The 23,686-nt window shown below is 46.0% G+C and overlaps 1 protein-coding gene across 2 annotated transcripts in view; it reads left to right on the top strand.

Annotated features, from left to right (window-relative positions):
• Positions 1–23,686, top strand: part of LOC137426689 (glycine receptor subunit alphaZ1-like) — a 115,889-nt gene that overhangs the window by 42,738 nt on the left and 49,465 nt on the right. For both annotated transcript variants that reach the window (XM_068115480.2, XM_068115487.2), the window contains one exon: positions 11,579–11,802. In XM_068115480.2, coding sequence (XP_067971581.1) covers positions 11,579–11,802 — 224 coding nt within the window. The remainder of the gene's footprint in view (positions 1–11,578; positions 11,803–23,686) is intronic.

The following is a 23,686-nucleotide window of genomic DNA, read 5'->3' as shown; positions in this document are numbered from 1 at the left end:
ATGATGATAATTATAAGTGGCTCTGTTGTTGATGTCCTGTAACATGCGAACAGCTACAAGCATATATGGCAATCAATGTTTATTACATCCGCCACCGAAGGTGGACGGAAGTTATGTTTTCACCCCTGTCTGTTTGTCTGTTTGTTTGTCTGTGAACAAGATATCTCAAAAGGTTGTGGACCGATTCGGACGAAATTTGGTGAAGAGGTTGGGTATGTGAAAAGGACGAAATAATTAGATTTTGGTGAAGATCTGGATCTGGATCTGGATCTGAGAACTCTTAAAGTGATTCTTAACCATTGAGAGATAGAGCAAAAAACGATAAAAAGCAAGATATCTCAAAACGTGGACGTATTCAGACGAAACCTGATGGGTCGGGTGGGTGTGAGACAAGGAAGAATTGATTCATTTTTGGGGAAGATTCGAATTCGGATCAGCATCAGATAATTATTTAATATTTATATAAACGAACAAGATTCGATTATAACTAATTAATTGACAAATGTGGGGAAATGACATGCCCAGACCAGGAGTCGAACCCAGGTCCTCTGGAAAACCGTACCAGTGCTCTGCCATCTGAGCTATCTGGGCGACCCTGATCAAGCATGCAATTGTCCCACACATATGATTGCTACTCTCTTTCCGTCGATGCTTCCGGGTACTCGCTGCCATCCAAAGGAGCACCAACGGTCTGCTCACGAGAGGGTCTTTCTCCAATGGGGGGTGGGGGGGACAAGTCCATGTCCGCTATTATAAACACCACTGGGGGCGGAGAAGCACAATTATAAAAATGAATAGGATTATAAATAATTATTTGACATGTGGGAAAAGACCCTCTCGTGAGCAGGCCGTTGGTGCTCTTATTGTTGGCAGCGAGTGTCCCGGAAGCAGTGACAGAAACCGAGTTGTTAGAGAGTGGCTATTATATGTGTGGGAAAATTTCACCATGCACCACGGCGACGCAAAAACGCAGGGAATAATATAATTATTGCTTCTTTTGATGGTTTGGATAATTTCATTTGGCAATCTCATCTGTGCTTCAAGGATCTTCAAACATATTATCTTTGTACCTGTGTTCAATTTCCAGAACAAAGCTATTTTTCTTTATTCTGGGTTAATTTGTGGCTTTGTGGATCGTTAATACAAAGAAATTACGCATTGACAAAAAATGTTCTCAATGTTTGCTATTACCATGGTGCCCTTGTTCTAAAACATGTCCTGAATGTTTGTTATTACCAACAGATGTGCGACTCTAAATGTATACATGCAACACTTTTCTTTACCACTGCACATTGTCTGTAAATGATAAATGTTAACGACTTCCTACCACTCACTGTACATTGTCAGTAAATGACACAAATCCACAGGAACGTTTCGAATCATGCCACCATAAAACCGAGAACCACCAGGTCCCTCAGGGAGCAATCGTGCCTGTGGAAGAACATGTGATGTCCCATTGTATTGGGTCACGTGACCCACCATGAGCAAAGCGAGGCTGCACCAGCCAATTTACTGAGTCAGTACGGCATTGTTTGGTTAGAAAGAGCTTTATATGGATCAGATATCTAATGTTATAAAGCTCTTTCTAACCACACACTGCCGTACTGATTCACTCGCTGATATAAATGCTTAGAATCTTCTAGGTGTGGTAGAAAGCTGAATTTTGGTATACAGATGCAACGCAAAGCCAATATCTCAGGAAAAATCACAAAACCATTGGAAAATTTCCGTAAACGAAAATATCCGCAAATAAAAGTTGGCCAGTGCAGCCTCGCACTTGACTATTTATAGTCAAGATACCATAAGATACCAAGATACCAAGAACCAAGATACCAAGATACCAGTCTTGCCAAACAGACACCATATATATGCTCATTGCGGATCACTTAGAGAACCGATAGAGAACTATCGGTTTAACTATCGGTTTAATCCGATAGGGAACTTGTGGGCAGAATTAACGCGTCAAATCGACCACTTGGACCAGCAGCCGACCTCTGTGTGTGAATTGCAGCAGGCTATTGTCACTGCATGGCAAGCGATTCCTGTCCAAACCTTGGCAAATCTCGTGAACAGCATGCCTCAACGTGTACGTGCTCTCCTGAATGCTCGTGGGTGTTACACGAAGTACTGAACTGTAATTTTACTGTCCGTAATCCCAGTCATAATTTAACTTTTGTTTTTGTTAAAAAATTTTTGGCTAATGTGCAAAATAAAGAGATACTTCTGGAAAACGTACAGAAGTTTAACACAGTACTGTGCATGAATTGAGTTCGATATCAGTTTACATCACTTTCAAGGATCAATTTATTTGTTTCGAAATGTCAAATGTGGTTTTTGTTTCTTTTGAAGGTCACGTGAACTTGGCATTTAATATGGAATTTTTTTTTTCTTGACTTGGGTTTACTTTCTTAACTCAGTATATCAATCTGGTGAGTTTCTTTTACACTTTGGTGATTTATTTGTTAAAAGAACCATGTCACTGATTGTCTGTCGCAGCAAGAAGTCAACAACAGGATTATATCACAGGTGGCGTGGCAAAATGTACGGACAGGTGCATTTGATGATTGGCTTCACAGTCGGGTATACAAGGGTTGTTGCGTTCTGTATTAGTGGAAAACAACTGCTGCACGTCTCCAAAAGTTATTGCCGCTTCCTCTGGAGATGGTCCGTCAACTCGACAATGCTGTTTGTCATGGAGTGGTGGCTTTACGAAATTACGGCATGAAACAGCGTGCTATTGCTCAGCAGTATGGCATCACTCAAGGTCAGGTGTCAAAGATCCTGAAACGAAATGCTCAGAGGGGTGTCCCTACTCCAATACCGAGGCCAGGACGTCCCCGCAGAACCACAAGGAGGGATGATCTCCAGCTGCACCGGTTAGTCCGCAATGGCCGTACCAAGTCAGCTAATCGGCTTAGGGCTGAGTGGCAGCAACTGACAAATGTGCCTGTATCCAGAAGGCTAGTCAACCAATAACTGGTTCAAGCAGGCTATCATGTCAGGCGTCCCCTGAGAAAGCCACGCCTGACCAGACAACACTGCCAGCGCCGATTGCAGTGGGCCAGACAGCACCGTCAATGGCAGCCAGGACACTGGAATCACGTGATCTTCAGTGACGAGTCTAGATTTCTGGTCTATCGTCAAGATGGCCACGTCCGAGTGCGCAGACAAGTGCATGAAGCCTACAACAAAGATTGTATAGTGCCAAGAGTCCAAGCTGGAGGTGGTGGGGTGACAGTCTGGGCTGCTTTTCATGCAGGGGGCAAAACTGACCTGGTTGTTCTGAATGAAAACCTGAACCAGTTCAAGTACAGGGTCATTCTGGAAGAAACATTGCTTCCATTTGCTCGTGCAGCCTTTCGAGGAAACTTTGTCTTCCAAGATGACAATGCACGTGCTCGCATGATCCAACACTTTCTTGCTGACCGTGGTGTAGAGCATATGGAGTGACCTGCCATGTCCCCGGATATGAATCCGATAGAGAACTTGTGGGCAGAATTAACGTGTCAAATCGACCACTTGGACCAGCAGCCGACCTCTGTGTGTGAATTGCAGCAGGCTATTGTCACTGCATGGCAAGCGATTCCTGTCCAAACCTTGGCAAATCTCGTGAACAGCATGCCTCAACGTGTACGTGCTCTCCTGAATGCTCGTGGGGGTTACACGAAGTACTGAACTGTAATTTTACTGTCCGTAATCCCAGTCGTAATTTAACTTTTGTTTTTGTTAAAACATTTTTGGCTAATGTGCAAAATAAAGAGATACTTCTGGAAAAGGTACAGAAGTTTAACACAGTACTGTGCATGAATTGAGTTCGATATCAGTTTACATCACTTTCAAGGATCAATTTATTTGTTTCGAAATGTCAAATGTGGTTTTTGTTTCTTTTAAAGGTCACGTGAACAAAATCTCAAATAATTTCAACATAATTCCAATGAACTTTTGGTTCTAAGACATCTTGAAAAGCAAGTTAACCCCCACAAAAAAAATATTCCATATTAAATGCCAAGTCTGTATAATGTAGCTCACACTGGAATTGGTTGCTCGGCAACGCTAACACACGCCTCTTCTGAAAGGTGAGGGTGGGGTCGACGCAAATTCTCTATGGAACTGTGTGCCATGTAGTGCCGCCCCCGGTGGGAGAGCATATGACAACAGGCCTCCCATCTCGATCATTATCACCTCAACTTTCCATTTTCAGGCATTATTTTTGCAGTCTATTATGATGCTTTTGGCTCGACTGCAAACTATCCGGAGTAATTCCAATGTTTTATTTGCCTCTGTCTGAGAAAAAAGTTATCAGCTTGAAGTATTTTTTGTGAAGTACAGCTGCTGTCCTCACCACCAGCTCACTTAATCGGATTTTAACCTGCACCACCAAAGGTGGACGTCCGTTATGTTTTCACCCCTATCTACTTCTCTGTTTGTCTGGCTGTGAACAATAGATCTCAAAACGTTATGGACGGATTTGGACGAAATGTGGTGGACAGTTTGAGTGTCTGACAAGGACGAATTTATTTGATTTTGGTGAAAATCCGGATACGATTTTTTTTTTTTTTAAGAGATTCGTCCACATTGAGATATCTGGCCAAAAAGGATATACAATATGATGTTACAAAAAGTTGTGGACAGATTATGGTAAAATTTGGTGGATGAGTTGGGCAGGTAGGTGACAAGAAAAGCTGATTAAAATTTGGGGAAGGTACGGACGTAGATTCGGCCCATCAGTGAGCGACAAAACGTAAACTGTTCAGCCTAGCGGAGGTATGCGCGCCACCAAGTGCCATATTTCTAGCTACGTCATTTGACTGACGTTCCTTCCTATTCCTTTCTTGCCTACTTCGATTATTTCTTTTTTGGTCCTATTACTTTCATTTTTGGACTATACGGTGCACAAAGTAAAGTTGACCCACTCACATTCCCCAAACATAATTTTCCCAGAAAAGGTAGCACATGCGGCCATAAAGTGCTCCGAATCATAATTTTCCAGGGCTCGCTTAAGGGCCCCAAACCTCACGCCATATTGGCTTTGCGCTGTGCACTCGCATGTCCTTCCCCCCCATGGATGCAGCTGAGTCGATGCTTGCAGTGTGTAAGCATACTCCACTAGTATATACAGTGCCCTCCATAAGTATTGGAACAGTGAAGTCAAATTTGTTATTATCGCTATGTCATACTAAAATATGCAATTTGGTGTCTGTCTGTCTGACTGACGATTTTTGACCGCGATACATTCGGTCGTTGCTTAATCAAACTCATCCAAACTTGACAGGAGGACTAAGGGTCACACCATGAAGGTTCTAGCGAATTAATTTGCCCCCCTCACCATGGGGGTTTTCCCCGCCAATAGGGTTGCGTGTTGAGGTGTACAGTCACGTGAAAAAGTAAGTACACCCCACATAAAGTTTTGACTTTTTCAACATATTGCAACATACAGCTATTTGATCTTCATTTCAACAATATTGATAGATAAAGGTGATATAATATAACAAAAATCATGAAACATTTACATTTTGTAGTCCATTGTATAATTTAAATAAACATAAATGCAAATTTCGCATGTGGAAAAAGTAAGTACACCCCTACATTTATCACTACTTCAAATACCTAAAATTAGAATCAGGTGCACCAGCTCAGGTGCAAATGATTAGAACATCGTTAGAGAGGATCTTGGAGGAACATGTCTTATTTAAACCTCAGACATTTAGTTTGGTTTGCTCTTTGTTGTTGAAGTGTGCGGCGTCACCATGCCTAGATCAAAAGCGCTCTCTGAGGCCTTCAGAAAGAAGGTTATAGATGCCTACGAGTTTGGGAAGGGATTTAATAAGATCTCCAAACAATTTGAAATCAATCATTCGACTGTCCGAAAGATCATCTACAAGTGGAGAAGATTTCAAACAACTGCCAACTTGTTCAGGCCAGGCCGCCCCAGCAAGTTCAGCCCGAGAACAGACCGCAATATGCTGAAAGAAGTCTCTAAGAACCCCAGAATGTCATCACGGGACCTACAGGTAGCTCTTGCCACTGTTGATGTCAAAGTGCACGAGTCTACCATTAGAAAGAGGCTGCACAAATTCGATCTACATGGGAGGTGTGCCAGGAGGAAAACTTTGCTGTCCAGAAAGAACATCAGGGCAAAACTAAAGTTTGCCAATGAACACCTGGGCAAAGACGAGCACTTCTGGAACAATGTGCTCTGGACAGATGAGTCAAAGGTAGAGCTATTGGGCCACAGTACCAGAAGACATGTTTGGCGAAAACAAAATACAGCATTTGACCACAAGAACCTGATACCAACTGTAAAGCATGGTGGTGGAAATATTATGGTTTGGGGCAGCCTTGCTGCATCAGGGCCTGGGCAGCTCACCATCATATAATCCACTATGAATTCTTCATTGTACCAGAGGGTGCCTGAGGATAATGTGAGGCCATCTGTCGGAAATTTGAAGCTCAACCGAAGGTGGACCTTGCAACATGACAATGACCCTAAACATACCAGTAAATCCACCAAGGAATGGCTGAAAAGAAAGAAATGGAGGGTTCTGGAATGGACAAGTCAAAGCCCGGATCTAAATCCCATCGAGATGTTGTGGGGGGATTTGAAACGAGCTGTGCATGCAAGAAACCCCTCAAACATCGCACAGCTGAAAGAATTCTGCATGGAGGAGTGGGCAAAAATTTCTCCCAGTGGATGTCAGAGACTGGTAGACAGTTATAAGAAATGCCTACTTGAGGTTGTTTCTGCCAAAGGGGGCAATATCACCTATTAGAGCCAAGGGTGTACTTACTTTTTCCACATGAGAAATTTGCATTTATGTTTATTTAAATTATACAATGGACTACAAAATGTAAATGTTTCATGATATTTGTTATATTATATCACCTTTATCTATCAATATTGTTGAAATGAAGATCAAATAGCTGTATGTTGAAATATGTTGAAAAAGGCAAAACTTTACATGGGGTGTACTTACTTTTTCACGTGACTGTACATGTGCATAACCAATTCACACATCGCATTGTACAAGTATATTTGCTCCCGACGTCTCCATCACATTGAAGGATTGTGCTATATGAACTTACCTGATTAGTCTATTAAAGTCCAGTGTCTCCTCTGACAAGCAAGCAATCAAAATGGCCTGGTTGTCATAATTCATCGTCACAGTGGTGTGTGCATTTTCTTCCACATGTGTTCTGAACGACCACCTCTTTTGATCACAAGTTAGTGATGAATCTGAGTGAGGAACGCATCAAATATTCAAGCAAAATTACCTCCACCACCGAAGATGGACAGAGGTTATGTTTTCACATATTACCTGGTGTTGGCCTAATGGTTAGGGTGGTGGGCTTGGGATTTTAATGGTCCTGAGTTCGAATCGCGTTCAGCTGTTGAATTAATACCAGGTGGGGTTGACTCAGCCTGTCATACCTTCCAAGGTCGTGCTAAATGAGTACCAGGGTACTGCATCCTCTCTCAAGGAGGTTGGTGGCAGGATTTGCACTCTGGCTGCCATAAAAACACCTCATTCCGTAGCACCCACAGTGGTGTGTTTCGAGGTGGTGCTGAGGAGTCGTCCAAGGATGCAGCGACGTGCTGATCCAGCGTATATGTTTTCACTCCCAGCTGTCTGTCTGCGAGCAGGATATCTCAAAACGTTGTGGGCGGATTCAGACGAATTTGGTGGATAGGTTGGGTTTGTGACAAGGACTAAATGATTAGCTTTTGGTGAAGATCCGGATATGGATCTGAGAATTTTTTTCGTGAGTCTGGAACATTGAGAGATATAGGGTCAAAAATTACATACAAAGTACAGTGTAGCATGATATTTCAAAAGGTTTTGGATGGATTATGACAAAACTAGGTGGGTGAGTTGGTCAGGTGACAAGAACAAGCCAATTAGACTTTGGTTCAGGTTCAGGTCCAGATCAAAACTGGGAGTTTAGGATACAAAACGTAAACTGTTCAGTCTGGCAGAGGTATGCTCTCTACCAAGTGTCGTTCTAGAATCTAGATGGTCACTCCGCTTCCTCCGCCATCTCTCCTCGGGAAGTGCCGGGTACTTCAGCTAGTATACTTGTATTCCTCTGCCCTCTATCTTTCAATCCTTCCATGAGCCAAGATATCTTTAAAAGGTGGCTCTGGATTATCTTGCAACTTGAATCTTATTCAATGGTCAACACTGTAATCTGATAAAGGAAAGGTATATGTGAAATTTAAAAAAAGTTTTACTCCCTTGAAACCTCTCGCTTCTATAATTGCAATATTAAAAGACATTACTGAAGCTTAAGAAAGGGTTCCGAAGAAACATTTACTTTTCAAAAGATTATCAACTACTTCTAATTACTATTCAGACCTTCTCTCTAAATTTCTTGTATAATTTATCATTAAATTTTTGTTTAATATCTTGTCAAATTGTAGTGAGCTTAGTTTCAAGTATGCATAATATCATTTTAACCAGACTCGGTAGCATAATGTTTCGAGTGTCCGTTCTGAATCTGGGAGGTTGGCAGTTTGAACCACACTCCGGCCAAGTCATACCAAAGGTACGTGCGGCTTCCTCGTTTGATGCCAAGCAAGAATTGAGCAAAGACAAACAACCAGAGATGGTCAACCATTTGCACAGTCTTGATGGGTGTAAAGGTCTCCTCCTGCACTGAAGGTCCTTGTAAGGGAACTCATATTGTAAACACAATGTTTTAGCATATATATACTGTATATACATATATTGTTTTTTTATAAACAGGAATCAAATTCCTGCGTGGGGATAAGTGTGAAAAACTCTGATTCAACACGGGACTCGAACCAAGGACCTCCATCACTTTTGCGGTGACAGCGCACTGCGCTATTGAGCCAACCAAAATCTTCTCAGAATTTTCCACACTTAACACTGCGAGCTTTTTAATGGCTGACGTCTTATGGGACATCAATATCCCGTAAATCGATGTCTTTCAGTTGGCTCAATAGCGCAGTGGGCTGTCACCGTGAAAGCGATGGAGGTCCTTGGTTCGTGTCCCGTGTTGAGTCAGAGTTTTTCACACTTAGCCCCACGCAGGAATTTGATTCCTGTTTATAAAAAATATATACATATATATATACACACTCCTATTTCCAGACGTTGCCATGGACCACAACCCAAAAAGCAGTGTGCATTGGTCACATTAATTTGAGCAAGTTTATGCCAAGACCAGTCTTTGATGACACGTCTTCTGGCTAAAAGCTTAATCAACAAGACAACAAATGAGTTCTATAAATCTTGTGCAAAGAAATACTTAAAGCTGAAAGACACCATGAATGCAAAGGTGTAAAACTATAACAACCTTCAGATGAAGATAGAAAATGTGTGTGCAGAAATAAAAGAGGGGATAGAAAAAGTTGTGCTTATGCAGTCAATGGTGATTATGAACATGATTTTCTAAAGTTTCTCTTGTCAACAAGTGTCCATCGTCAAGGGAGAGAGGAGAGGGATGTGGAGGGAAAATGAGAAGGCAGAAGGGTAGATATAGTACTGGATTTAAGTATGTGCTGACACCAGTTGTGCCTTGTTTGAACTGCTTGTGCAGCTGTCAGTGGGACTGTCTGCTTCTCCATTTAGAAGTTGTGCATATACACACCTATTTGTCATCTGCACGTGTTTATACAAGTGAACACGTTACTCACAATAATCCAATAAGCAAGAACGTATTTGCAGTTAGTAAGAATATACTGTATATAAATGTTTTTTGATTTAGCTACATGCATTCCTGATTTGACGATTATATATCTTGTTCATGGAACATTTAAACACCTGTATATTTGCTATGATCAATGTGTGTTTGTATCCTGTTACTTTCCTCTAATTCCTATAATATTTTGCTCTGCTGGTCCAACTTTATAGTTGTTTTATTACAACATCAAGCCTATTCTAAAAATGATTACCTGCTGTAAGTTGCCCTTCATTTTCTGTGTTAATGTAGTGAATGTTTTTACTTCACCTTTCCTGCTGATTTTGGTGTTTTAAAATGAAGGTCAGGTAAATATATTGTACACTTCACCTTCCTATTACATCTGCAGGTGCTGCCCGTGATGATGCGTGCCGAATGGGCGTACTCAATTTTCAGTCCTTTTGTTTTCTTGTTTGTTTGTTTGTTTGTTTGTTTTGGTGGTTTGAGCAATTAGAGCCATCCTTTGAGCTCGGAAGCTGAAATTTGGGCACAATAACAAGTGCTTTCACAAAAACGTTATTTTTTATTTTTTAATTAATCCATGAATTGATTATTAACTTAATTATTAACGATTAATTAATTAATTAATTATTTCTCCTCTGGGCAATATCTCAGGCACCTTTTGAGCTAGGAAGCTGATATTTGGACACGACAATGACCAAGTGATTTGTCTGTAAAGGGTATTTTTGATTTACTGATTAATGAACTAATCGATTAATCATTTAATTTTTCCATTAATCAATTAATTTTCAATAAGTTACAGATCCGGATGAAACAGTGGTGGTTTAGGTATGCTGTTGTACACCTCCCCTCCCAATTCCGTCTCCATGTGCTGCAACGTCACACAAATACTGTATGTTTAAACTCAATGCAATCGTTAAGTAAAATAATCATAACTAAAGTTTTCAAGAAGTGGTTTTAACATACTTTTTGTTGTTGTTGCTCTTTAACTGCCACTATTATCCCACCTTGTGGGGTCGGCTGGGGGAAGCTTGGCCCAACTCTTTCACGAACCGGCCTGGCCAGGCCTGACATTCGCCTAGTTATGGCAGGAATTTGGAATTTGGCCATGATGCCGGTGATACTCGCCTACGTTTTGCGAAGGACACCATGGGATCTCGTTCACCAACCCATGCTGGCAGACGGGACCCCCAGTTTAACGTCCATCTGAGGGAAGGCACATGCATTGATGAATCATCCTGCCTGTGAAACACTGAACTGACCGTTTATAGCTGGGCCGAGATTCGAACCCAGGCTCGACAACTTAGAGGCGACTGTGCGTACCTCTAGGCCATCCTGTCAGCCTCAAGTGGTTTTAACATGCTATCAATCTGAAAACTAGAAAATATAATTTCATGAGATTACATCGATGGTTAAGCCTCCACCTGCATTACATGTCAGCCCCACTGTTATGTTTCATGTCTACATGAAAAATTAAAGGTTACATGAGCGAGAGCATGCAAGAGAAAAGGGTGATGAGTAGAAGAGATACAACATCAGATGCTTCGAACTTGAGTTATCGTCTGAAAAAATATTTGCAAACAGCACATCACATGACCAATAACCTTGGAATTGTTGAACCTAAAATGGGATGGGGAGGCGAGGGGGTAATGAGGGATTGTTTTGACCACGACCCTGATGTCAATGACCTGACCCTGGATACTCCGAGCACGTATGCGAATTTTGGTGGAGATTGGCCCAGCTGTTTTCAATTCTACAATGATCATACACACACATACATAATGCAATAGTACATAACATACATGTACCGTATACATATAAATACATACATGTATATAATTGGCGATTTATTATGATAGTTACTCACAGCTCTTAATCTATGATGATTTTCTGTGGCCTACTTCAACCCTCCCAGGATTTCAAAATTAACATTTTTCTACGCCAGCGTTGGAATGATCCTCGCCTTGAATATCACAACTACCAAGACCCTCACTTTGCTGTGGATGCCAGTCTCTTGGAGTCTTTCTGGCGCCCAAGCATGTTTTTCTCCAATGAGAAGGCAGCAAGTTTCCATCATGCCGACTTTAACAACCATATGCTTCGATTATTTCGTAATGGTGACATTCTCTACAGCACACGGTGAGTGATCATATTGTCTTTACTTGGTATATGGTGGAGGAAGTCGATAGTTGTTGTTTAACACACAATAGTAGCTCAATTAGTATTTTGGTGGAAACTTGTAATGTTAAAACTGAACCTTGGCAAGGTTATTTTTTAATGACGAGAATGTTTCAGCGATGAAAACAACCTGTAACATGACACAAAGCAATGTTTTTCCAAAGGATCATGTGACAAGCTACTTTTTCAGGAAAGCAGACTTCTAGAGCTCTTTACTTTTTCTTTTTTTTGTATACAAGATCGACGCTCGTGTAAGAGCTAACATTAATCACAAAAAAAGAAACTGACACATAAAACATATGATAAAGGGAGCGGGAGACAAGATGGGGAGAGAGAGGGAAACACACAAGTACAACAATAGAGAACAGGGACAACGGGAGATCTGTGGGAGGGAGAGGGCTTGGTGGAAGGAGGCATGGGAAGGGGGGCAGGGGGGTGGGAGAGGTATAAAGCACATGGACACTGCTAGGACTTCCAGGAAAGAAGTTGGTATTGTAAAAAAGTGGATCTGGGGTGAATTAACGGGGATAGAAAAGATCAAGGATTTGGATGGGGGAAGACAAGAGATGGTGGTGAACAGCTGTTTTAAAGCCCTAACGGGAGGAGTGGGATTGAAGAGAGTGAGGGAGTTTCTTCCAGAGGCAGGAGAAAAGAGGAATGAAAGAGTGAAGGTGAGTAGAGAGTCTTGATTTTGGCAGTTTCACCAGAAGAGGGTTGCTGGCAGATCTTGTGAGACCTGGAGGAATATTTGGGGGACAGAGAACAGACAGAGCTGGGGGAGCAAGGCCGGAGAGGAGTCGGTAGAAGGCAGAAAGACCACCAACCTGCCTGCAGTGAAAGGCCCTCGGAGTTAGCTTCATCGTGGGAGATTCCAATGATTCTGAAAGCTTTCGTTTCAACAGCGTGAAGCCGAGCTATGTGTGAGGCAGTAGCACCAGCCCAGAGGGGAGAACAGTATTCCATTGAGCTGCGGATGAAACCTTGTATGTGGTGAGGAGCTCAAGTGTGCCAAGGAAGGACTTCGCATGATGGAGGATGCCCAGTAGGCCACTGGATTTGGAGGCCAGCTTGGAAATGTGGTTTTCCCAGGAAAGATCATGACAGATAGTGAGACCCAAAAGCAGAAGTGACAGAACTTCTTGGAGAGGATTGTTCAGAAAGTAGATGGGAGGGTTGTCCAGTCAGTCTTTTCGAAGAGACAAAGTGAGAGTGTGAGATTTGTCAGAATTGAAAGACATGTTCCACTTGTTTGACCAGTCTGGGATTTTGTCCAGGTCTGCAGAGAGTGAGGAGGCTGCAGACTGCCGATCTGAGGGATGAGGTATGGATCGGCAGAGAGTGGAGTCATCAGCAAAGAGATAGAGAGGATTTTCCAGAGAGTCGGAGAGATCATTGATGAAGACCAGAAAAAGCACAAGGCCCAGAACACTGCCTTGGGGAACTCCAGCCTGAACAGGAAGGGGAGATGAGAGAAACCCATTCAGGGCCACACGTTGACTATGACCAGAGAGGAAGTCCGCAAGCCATGTGTGGAGATTTCCATGGATACCATAGGAGGAGAGTTTGGTGCGCAGAGCGGGGTGCCAGACCGTATCGAAGGCACGTGATATATCAAGGGAGACAGCTCTGATTTCCTGTTTGACATTGAGGACCTCCATCCATTGTTGAGACAGCAGAAGCAGCATGTCCAGAGTAGAGTGACCTGGTCTGAAACCAAATTGATGATCAGAGATCAAGCCATTGAAGAAGAGGAAGGATTTGATATCCGAAGCAATGATGGATTCCATGACTTTGCTGATAATTGGGAGCAGGCTGATTGGTCTGTAGTTGCAAGGATCTGTTTTTGCACCATTTTTGTGTAAAGCGGTAATGTTGGCTGATTTTCAAGATGATGGGAGATGACCTTGAGCAAAAGAGAGGATAAAGACAACAGAGAGAGGGTGTGAAAGAGCAGCACAGCAGAATTTTAGGACCCATGGGCTGATGCCGTCTGGTCTAGTTGCAGAATCAGAGTCACGGATTGACAGAAACTTCTCCACCTTGTCAGGAGAGAAAGTCACAGAGTCCAGGAGCAGCTGGGTACGACTGAGTACGGTGGGTACAGAGAGAGACGGTTTGGGACCCAATATTTTGAGGCAAACACAGAGTTGAGGCATTCAGCTTTTTCACGTGCGGAGTCAGCTGTGTAGCCGTTTGAGGTAAGGGAGGGGATGAAGGGGGAACAAACAGTAGAAACAGATTTGACCAGATGCTGCCAGGATTTGGAGGAGGGAGATAGGTTTGAGAGCAGTCTTGAGAGAAGAGAGATATTGTTTCCTGGCTCCCCTGAGGGTGGACACGCACTTCTTCCAAGCTTTCTGGATGGAACTGAGATTACCTTCAGTTGGATTGGTCTTCCATGAGGTGAAGGCTGGCTCATGGCAACTGCCTTGCCACAAGCTTCAGTGTACTACGGACGGGAGGAAGGGTATGATAACTGAAGGCGAGATGGGATAATTCTGTGCATGAGAGAGAGCAATTTACTTTGGAAGAATTCCCAGGAAGAGTTGACGTCAGAGGCAGTCGAGATGGGAGACCAGTCCAGATGATTGATGGCTGCTTGAAGACCGTGCCAGTCAGCCTGAGTGAAATGCCAGACTCGTCGACGTTGAGGAGGCTCTCTGAGAATGGCCAGAGAGATGTCCACTTTAACAAGCAAATGATCAGAAGAACCGATTGGAGAAGTAGAAGAGCAGCAGACATTTGCAGGGAAAATAGTCATAACCAAGTCTCGAAGAGAAGAGGCTCCATTGACTGAGATCCGGGTCGGGAAGTTGACAGATTGTGTCAGCCCCAATGAGTCACAGAAGTCCTTTGCTGAGGTGCCATGGCTGGTGTGAGAGGAACCTGCTGGCATGATGACAATTGAAATCGCCACATATGAGGAAGAGAGAGTTGGGATGAGTGGATAGAAGTTGGTCCATGTTGTCAGACAGGGAGATGTAAAAGGAGTCATCACTGTTTGGAGGATGGTACAGAACACATATGAACAAAAAGTGAGAGCGGAGAGGAAGCTGTAGCCAGAGGTACTCCTGGGGGTGAGGTGGAGATTGCGCAGTGCAAGGAGAGTGAGGAAGAGAGTTTTTGATAAAGACAGCAACCCCACCTCCAGGACGAGGCTCAGGTCTATCATACCGGAGGAGGGAGTAACCAGGAACATATTGTTACAGATCGCGGTTTAGATGTTATGATGACCGAGCGGTGGTGTTGCCGCGACCGTTACAGGATCCCTGACTCACCCGATTCACCCAGGACTTTGGCCGGATCACACCGCAGCTGCTCAATGAGGGGAAAAGACTAAAACGACGAATGCAAAGAGGAAAAGGAATAAAACGAATAGACGGACAGAAGAGTAATTGGATTTATTATTTACACAAGCAAAAAGGAGCAATCCAGGTTTATTTACAACACATAAGACGCAGGTGACACAGTGCAAATTTTAGCTTACCTACAGACTTAATTAAATACCCAAGGACAGAACAAACAAAACAAACTCACGTATACAAGAAGGGTGGAAAGGCAGGAAGTGGATGGCTGGAGGGAGAGGAAAGGTCCAAGGGGGTCCTGCAGCTCAACCGGCGCGTTTAGCAGCCGCCGTTCCTTTACGGTCCTGCTCCAAACCGCCGTTCAGGCCCCCTTTGGCTGTTGGGTGTTCTTGCTGCGGCGGCCTCCGCTGCGTTCCCAGGACTTGTCTGACTCGTTGGTCCACACCCTCAACTCTTTCTTGGTCCCTCACTCTTTACCACTGACTCCTCACCGCAACCAACGCAACCACTTGACCACCACCTCTACTGACTGACTCTTCACCACTCTCCACTTGACGACCGACTCTCAACCAACTCAGACCAACTCACCACTCACTTCCGTTCGCGCCTTTTATAGCGCCTCCAGCGATTACGCCGCCGGCGTTTTGGACACGCCCATCGGGGTGCTCACCTCGGCCCTGGTTGGTCGCGCGACCCTCGGGCTCCCCCCTCGATGACGACGGGCGGGTACGCCCCTCCTCCCCTCTATGACGAGGTGGAGACACGCCTTTCTTCTCCGACCCTGCCTCGTGGTCAATGGCGGTTATTGGAGGGGAGGTGATTGGGAATCGAGGGCTCAGCAATGACGAGAGGGGATGTAATTGGCAATCGAGGGTTGGCAATCACGAGAGGGGATGTAAAAGGGAATGGAGATTTTGGGGATGGGAAGGAAAGGGAGATTTTGGGGATGGGAAGGAAAGGGAGATTTTGGGGATGGGAAGGAAAGGGGATCTATTCTCTTTCACTGGTGCAATGGAGTACTTCAATTAATGGGAGACACAGCCTTACCCTAAAACACAGAATAAGAGATAACTATCAACAGGGGTATTCTATTATTTGGCTGATGTGTATGCTTGTGGACTAATTATGGGATGCCCTTTCACCTTTACACAGCTCCGGAGGTAGGGGGGCGCAGAATAAACAATAATAATAATAGTACAGCACACAATCAAAAAATATACAGTCCTCATCTCCGCAACACTGCACCCTCCTCCTCTTAGGCACGTCCCGGGCCTACAACTTTTACTTTTAGTGTGACACGTAGGTGTAGTTCCCTCTACTTTTAACCTGACCCTGAGTGCGACATAAATAAATGTGTCCCGCTGCTCCATTGCACCCTGCCTAACAGACTTACGCCCACAGTTAACCGAATTGCGGAATGGTCTTCAAACTATACACTGACGGTGGGAAGCATTATTTACAATGACGCTATTTTTTATTTACAAAACTAACCCAGGACCTGTAATTGTTCTTTCTGGGGGGGAGACAGTCTGTTCTGCATCGACGCACCATTAAAGCACCCAAAAACGCACCAATACAAGCACCCTCAAGCACCAATCGGTGCAGTCACCATTGTTCATCAATAAAAATAAACCAACAACCCCTAACCCTGCAGGTGATCTCTTGCTCTTCGGCTCCCTCTGCTGGTTATTATTATTTTCCTGGTGTTGTCATTTTCCCTTGCTGGCGGCCTATTTGCAATAAAAGAATAAAAGAATGCCCACGCACGCTCCCCTCGGCACCTAGTGGTGCACAGGTCATGTGGGAGACAAAAGGGGAAAGACAATTGAGCGAGGGGTAAGGTCACAAGGGTACACATCAATAAGGCAATGCAAGGCGAAATGCGTACGGAGGGCGAAGTGAGAAAGCTCGTCCCTACCGTACGTCACCCCCCTGTCACCTACTCTACCCTTGCCCTTACCCCATATGTACAAAAATCTACACATTTACAAATTCGTCACTACTGTCACGTCTTCCCCATATTTCCCCTATACCAAATTCGTCTCCACAATCTCTCTACTTCAAAATTTGCCATCACCAAATTCATCATCAATCCTCATAAGGAGGCAGAGATGGAACATCAAAGCACAATGTCACACCCACGTCATGATGCGTCTCACATTCCAAAACATTTGCATCAAAAATAATTAAACATGGCATGGTGCGGAGTACCTGTCACCTCAGGTGAGTGGATGCAGATGGTGCGAGGAGACTTCATCCTAACTACTTTCTAAATGACATTAACACACTTTACACTACCCGGGGTCTTTCCCTGCCAATCCATTGGCCAACTTACACTACGGGTTCTAAAAACCAATTCCCATTGACCAAACTGTGGTGCTTCTCAATTTGGGGTCTCACTCCCCCGATTCATCTCCCGGTGCCTCGCACAATTTCTGGGCTGCAACGTGTAGCTCTCCCAGCAGGTCTACCCACCTGCACACCTCCACCACTGCAGTTGCCACCCGAGCTTACCTAGCTCCTCACCCTAACCTAACTAACTGGGGCAGGCCCTCTCCTGGCTCTGTCACCCCCTGGTGCCCTCTGGCACTGGGCTACCCGGGTCCGTCCTCCGGATCCTCGGGCCCCATCCACAACTACCGGCTCCCAGAGCCCACCTGCGGCCTCACCTGGCCGACATCCTCACAGTGGTGGAGTGCCCAAACCAACTACACACACTAACAGGCTACACGCCCAGCCATTTCCACAACACTAATGCACCCATCCAAATACCATTCTTTCACCTCGCACCACAGATGCCAATATCCAACCACAATTTACCTGTACCCTCTACCTAAAACTTACACTACCCGCCCCGGGTATCCGTGATGGGGGTCCACTCTTCCCCCATTCACACCTTCGCACCATCCACTCCACTCCACAATTTCCACCTTACTCACTCCACGACCATCCATTCCAATACTCCATACCATTTATTCCACACACCCACATACACCTGTTGTTGCACACCTGTGCAATCACCTGGTGCCACCTGCACCCTCCTCCTCTTCCTGGACCAGTGGGTCAACACAACACACATCACCATCACTCACTTATACACTGCTCCACACACCTGTTCAGTTGCACACCTGTGCAATCACACCTGTTCAATCCTCACACACACGGCATCATCTCAGCTAACTACTCCCCTCTGAAACTTGCGCTTCCCAGTCGTCCCTTTAAACTATTGCGCTCCCTCGTCATTATAATCCACACTAAACTACCTGCGTCCCCACTACAGGTATCAGTCACTATCTAATCTTACCGTCACCTAATGTCATCTTCGCTAGATCCCTAACAATATAACCTAACCCACCCGGGCTAGTTTTCACTGCCATACACCCCATAAACTATAGCTCCTTTGCCCCACTCTGTGAGGGATGGTGGATTTGCCATCCCACCACATCGGGGGTCTCTCTATCAATTTTGCTCGTCCAAATTCCAACCAATTCAAAAATTCTGCCAATCACTCTACCATCATCAAATTTTGCTTTTTTCTAATTTCGGGGCCAAAACACTATCCTCATCACCCGTCTACTTATTACATCCTCTCGGTGCGCCAATTCCCTTCTAAAGCTCGGCTTCGTACAGCCGAGCCATGAACGCGGGTTCTTTTGTGCCAGCGGCTGGATACGTCCCGCATTCGTGGCAGGGACGGGGGCTTACCCGGGCCGAGATCCCACGCACCACCTCGGCGTGGAGCCATCCAATGTCCCGATCTCGACCTGCCGGCACGTCTCAATAGAAAGTGGTCGCCATGACGACCCTTCCTATCGGGCTGCCCGCTCCGCCTAGTGGAGCCCGGACGCGGCCGTTCCAAGTGAGGCACAGCATGGATCGCGTACGGCGGTTCTTTCGAAACCGCCGTGGTTCGGATCCCCGCTGGTCCTCGCGGCACGCGAAGCTGCCCGACGCGCACCGAGGGCCCGATTCGGCTATAAGTCGTTCTAACCTTTAACCCGGTTACCGTCGATGCTTCACCTGGATGCTTACATGCATACGCTACCCCTTGCTTGCTCATACCTTTCCTTACACACCCAGGTACACTCATTCCGCTCACCGACTTGGTCACACACCTGACCACCGAACACCTTGGCACACATTCGTCGCTCGCACACCTCACCAACACACCTCTTCGCGCCCCTTTCTCGGTCACCTCCTTTGTGACAATCACAGGTGTGCTCTCACCCGCACACCCAACCACGTGCCTCACTACCAATTCCAGCGTGCATTCCCACTCACGCTCTACCATTCCAGGTGTGCATCCTTCCATTCCAGGTGTACATCCTCGCTCACCTGCCACAACCAACTCACGCTCCGTGTCACTCTCACTACTCCCACCTCCACTCTCGACAGCGCACTCACCCTTACTCTCGACGGCACACTCTTTCCTCATGCACCCGTCCGTTACACACCTTTCTCGCACACACTCTTGCGCACACTCTCCCGTTACATCCTCTGTAACACTCACCACAGGCGTGCATTCTCCCTTACTCTTGACAGCATGCGCTTCCCCCATGCACCCGTCCGTTACACACCTTTCTCGCGCATCCTCTTGCGCACACTTTTTCGTTACTTCCTCCATAACACTCACCACACCGCGCTTCCCTGTGCTCCCTCGCACACACGCTTCGACCAACTCGCTCCTGACGGCACACTCACTCCTCGGCGTGCACTTTTTCCTCACACACCCCATGGTCGGACATTCTCGCACACCTCTTTTTTCGCACACCAGACCTGTCGCACACTTCACCAACGGCCTCTCACGAACACCCGGATCCAATCCAATCCCCAAGCCGACTGAAGCTTTCCTCACATCATATACATTGCCACTCACCTCCGTACCTCGTCGTCGCACCTCCTTTGCCACCTGCAAACTCTTTATTCGGTTAGTGAGCATCACATCATGAGTTGAGCACCGACCTTGCACATATTCCATCACCTCCTCCTGGATTTCTCTCTTAGTTTCTGTCCGTCTCTTCTTAATTTCGCTCACCTCTTCTTCCACTTCCTCTAATTTTTGTTTAACCTCTTTTATTTCTCGGTGCGTCTCTTCAAGTTCGTCCTCTAAGGCTACCGTGACCGTCTCTATGTGCATCCTCACCTGCCGGTCCTTTGTCTCCATTATCTCTGTCACCTCGTCCACCCTCATTGTCAGTTCCTCCCGTACCATCTGACATTGCCTCTGCGTCGCTATTAATTCGTTTTTAATTTCTTTTTGTGTCGCCTTTAACCCTCCTAGTACCGCAGTGTTCTTTTGAACCTGCTCCACTAGTTCTTTTTGTCCCTTCGTCAGCTGTTCCACCTCCTCCGTCAGATCTTCTATTCCCCCTTGTAACTTTGCCGTATTATTCCTCACCTCTTTCTCCATACGCTTCTCACCTCGCTTTACCTCCTCGCGTAGCCCCGAGACCTCCTCACCCACACCTCGTCGTATCTCCTCTTTCATCTCCCCCATCTCTTTTGTAGATGCCACCCTCATCTGTCCCAATTCATCCCTCTGAGCATCCAGTTTACTTTCTAACCCGATTTGCACCTCCTCTATCTGGTTTCCCATTCGTTTGATTTCCCTGGCAGATTGTTCCCCTATTTCCCGCAATTTGTCCTCCATCCTATTTTCTAGCCCCATTAACCCATTTTTCATCCCCTCTATCTGATTCTCCTGGGCAGCCATTCTATTTTCCACCCCCGTTAACCCATGTCTCACCTCTTTTATCCCGTTGTCTAACCCCTCAAAATTATTGTCTAACTTCCCAAATTTCTTGTCTAACTCCTCAAAATTATTGTCTAACTTCCCAAATTTCTTGTCTAACCCCTCACCGGTACCCCTCGCTTCGTCCCTCATTACCCCCATTTGGTTTCCCATTTGTCCCATTCGCTCACCCTGAGCATCCATTTTTGCTTCTAGCCCCATATTTGCCATTAGTATGGTTGCATTAATCTGCGCCATGAGGTCCCGCACATCAATTCCCGCTATTTACGCAGCGGGCGCGGCTACCCCGCGCTCGTGCGAGGCGCCTTTTTGCGCTCCTGAAACCTCGTGCGCGAGAGCGCCATTTTGTGCACCTGATACCCCCTCAACCACACCTTCTTTACTCTCCTCCACCATTTTCTCCACATACATTTCCCCGAGGTCCTGGGTCGATTCTACCCCATCTATCTCTCCCACCGGCATCCCGTCGCCTTGACCAGCCATGGCGCGATTTCAAAATTCGGGTTTTTCTTTAAAAAAAACAAATTTCGGCAGCTCGTAATTTTGACCAAATTTTTTTTTTCTCTATTCGTTTTAAAAATTTGGTTCGGGCCTCGAATCCCACTCCCAGACACCAATTGTTACAGATAACACAATTGGTGTTCCAAAATTTGGGCCTAACAAATTTAGTCCCAGGTCCGAATCCCACTCCTGACACCAATTGTTACAGATCGCGGTTTAGATGTTATGATGACCGAGCGGTGGTGTTGCCGCGACCGTTACAGGATCCCTGACTCACCCGATTCACCCAGGACTTTGGCCGGATCGCACCGCAGCTGCTCAATGAGGGGAAAAGACTAAAACGACGAATGCAAAGAGGAAAAGGAATAAAACGAATAGACGGACAGAAGAGTAATTGGATTTATTATTTACACAAGCAAAAAGGAGCAATCCAGGTTTATTTACAACACATAAGACGCAGGTGACACAGTGCAAATTTTAGCTTACCTACAGACTTAATTAAATACCCAGGGACAGAACAAACAAAACAAACTCACGTATACAAGAAGGGTGGAAAGGCAGGAGGTGGATGGCTGGAGGGAGAGGAAAGGTCCAAGGGGGTCCTGCAGCTCAACCGGCGCGTTTAGCAGCCGCCGCTCCTTTACGGTCCTGCTCCAAACCGCCGTTCAGGCCCCCTTTGGCTGTTGGGTGTTCTTGCTGCGGCGGCCTCCGCTGCGTTCCCAGGACTTGTCTGACTCGTTGGTCCACACCCTCAACTCTTTCTTGGTCCCTCACTCTTTACCACCGACTCCTCACCGCAACCAACGCAACCACTTGACCACCACCTCTACTGACTGACTCTTCACCACTCTCCACTTGACGACCGACTCTCAACCAACTCAGACCAACTCACCACTCACTTCCGTTCGCGCCTTTTATAGCGCCTCCAGCGATTACGCCGCCGGCGTTTTGGACACGCCCATCGGGGTGCTCACCTCGGCCCTGGTTGGTCGCGCGACCCTCGGGCTCCCCCCTCGATGACGACGGGCGGGTACGCCCCTCCTCCCCTCTATGACGAGGTGGAGACACGCCTTTCTTCTCCGACCCTGCCTCGTGGTCAATGGCGGTTATTGGAGGGGAGGTGATTGGGAATCGAGGGCTCAGCAATGACGAGAGGGGATGTAATTGACAATCGAGGGTTGGCAATCACGAGAGGGGATGTAAAAGGGAATGGAGATTTTGGGGATGGGAAGGAAAGGGAGATTTTGGGGATGGGAAGGAAAGGGAGATTTTGGGGATGGGAAGGAAAGGGGATCTATTCTCTTTCACTGGTGCAATGGAGTACTTCAATCAATGGGAGACACAGCCTTACCCTAAAACACAGAATAAGAGATAACTATCAACAGGGGTATTCTATTATTTGGCTGATGTGTATGCTTGTGGACTAATTATGGGATGCCCTTTCACCTTTACACAGCTCCGGAGGTAGGGGGGCGCAGAATAAACAATAATAATAATAGTACAGCACACAATCAAAAAATATACAGTCCTCATCTCCGCAACAATATATTAAGGAATCAGAGACATCTTGAAGGAGGAAAGTTTATGTTAAGCAGATTAAGTCTGGTTTGTCAGAAGGAACCTGTATGGAGAGATCAATCAGGTTTCAGCGAAGGCCCCGGATGTTTGCAGTTCATACCGTGAAGGAAGAGGGAGGGGGAGCTTCGGGTACATGACAGGGGAGGGGAGAGGTCGGGTAAGATGAGGGGTGAGAGCGGTAGGTAGGGAGAGCTGTTGATAGTGTGTCAGAGATTGCTGAAGAGCTTCGAGAAAGGGAGGGATGAGGAGGGCAAAAGGTTTGATTGTGATGGGATGAGGCACAGTGAGGTGTTGTTTGAGGGAGAGCAGATCAAAGTCGCAGGTTGGAGGAGGTGGAAGTATGTGATGGAAGGGAGAGGAAGTGGGGAGGCGGCAGCTTTGAGGAGGAGGGGGGTGGGGGGAGATTGGAGAAAGATAGTAGGTGGGAGAGATTAGAAGGGGAGGGGTGGGGGGGAGTTTTGAATGGGAGGGGTGAGGGGGAGTTTTGAAGGGGCGGCGTAAGGGGAAGTTTTTAAGGGGAGGGGTGAGGGGGGAGTTTTGAAGGGGAGGGGTGAGTGGGGAGATTTAGAGGGGAGGGGCGAGGGGGGATTTTAGGAGGGGATGGTTGAGCGGGGAGAATTGAAAGGGAGGAGGTGACAGGGAGTTTTGGAGGGGAGGGGTGAGGGGGGAGTTTGAGAGGTGAGGCGGAGTTTAGGAGGGGAGGGGTGAG

Source organism: Myxine glutinosa, unplaced genomic scaffold (assembly GCF_964187855.1).
Source record: "Myxine glutinosa unplaced genomic scaffold, kmMyxGlut1.1 SCAFFOLD_873, whole genome shotgun sequence".
In the NCBI taxonomy this organism is placed as follows: Eukaryota; Metazoa; Chordata; class Myxini; order Myxiniformes; family Myxinidae; genus Myxine; species Myxine glutinosa.
Note: the sequence above shows the minus strand (reverse complement) of the source record. Positions and strands in the feature narration are given on the sequence as shown.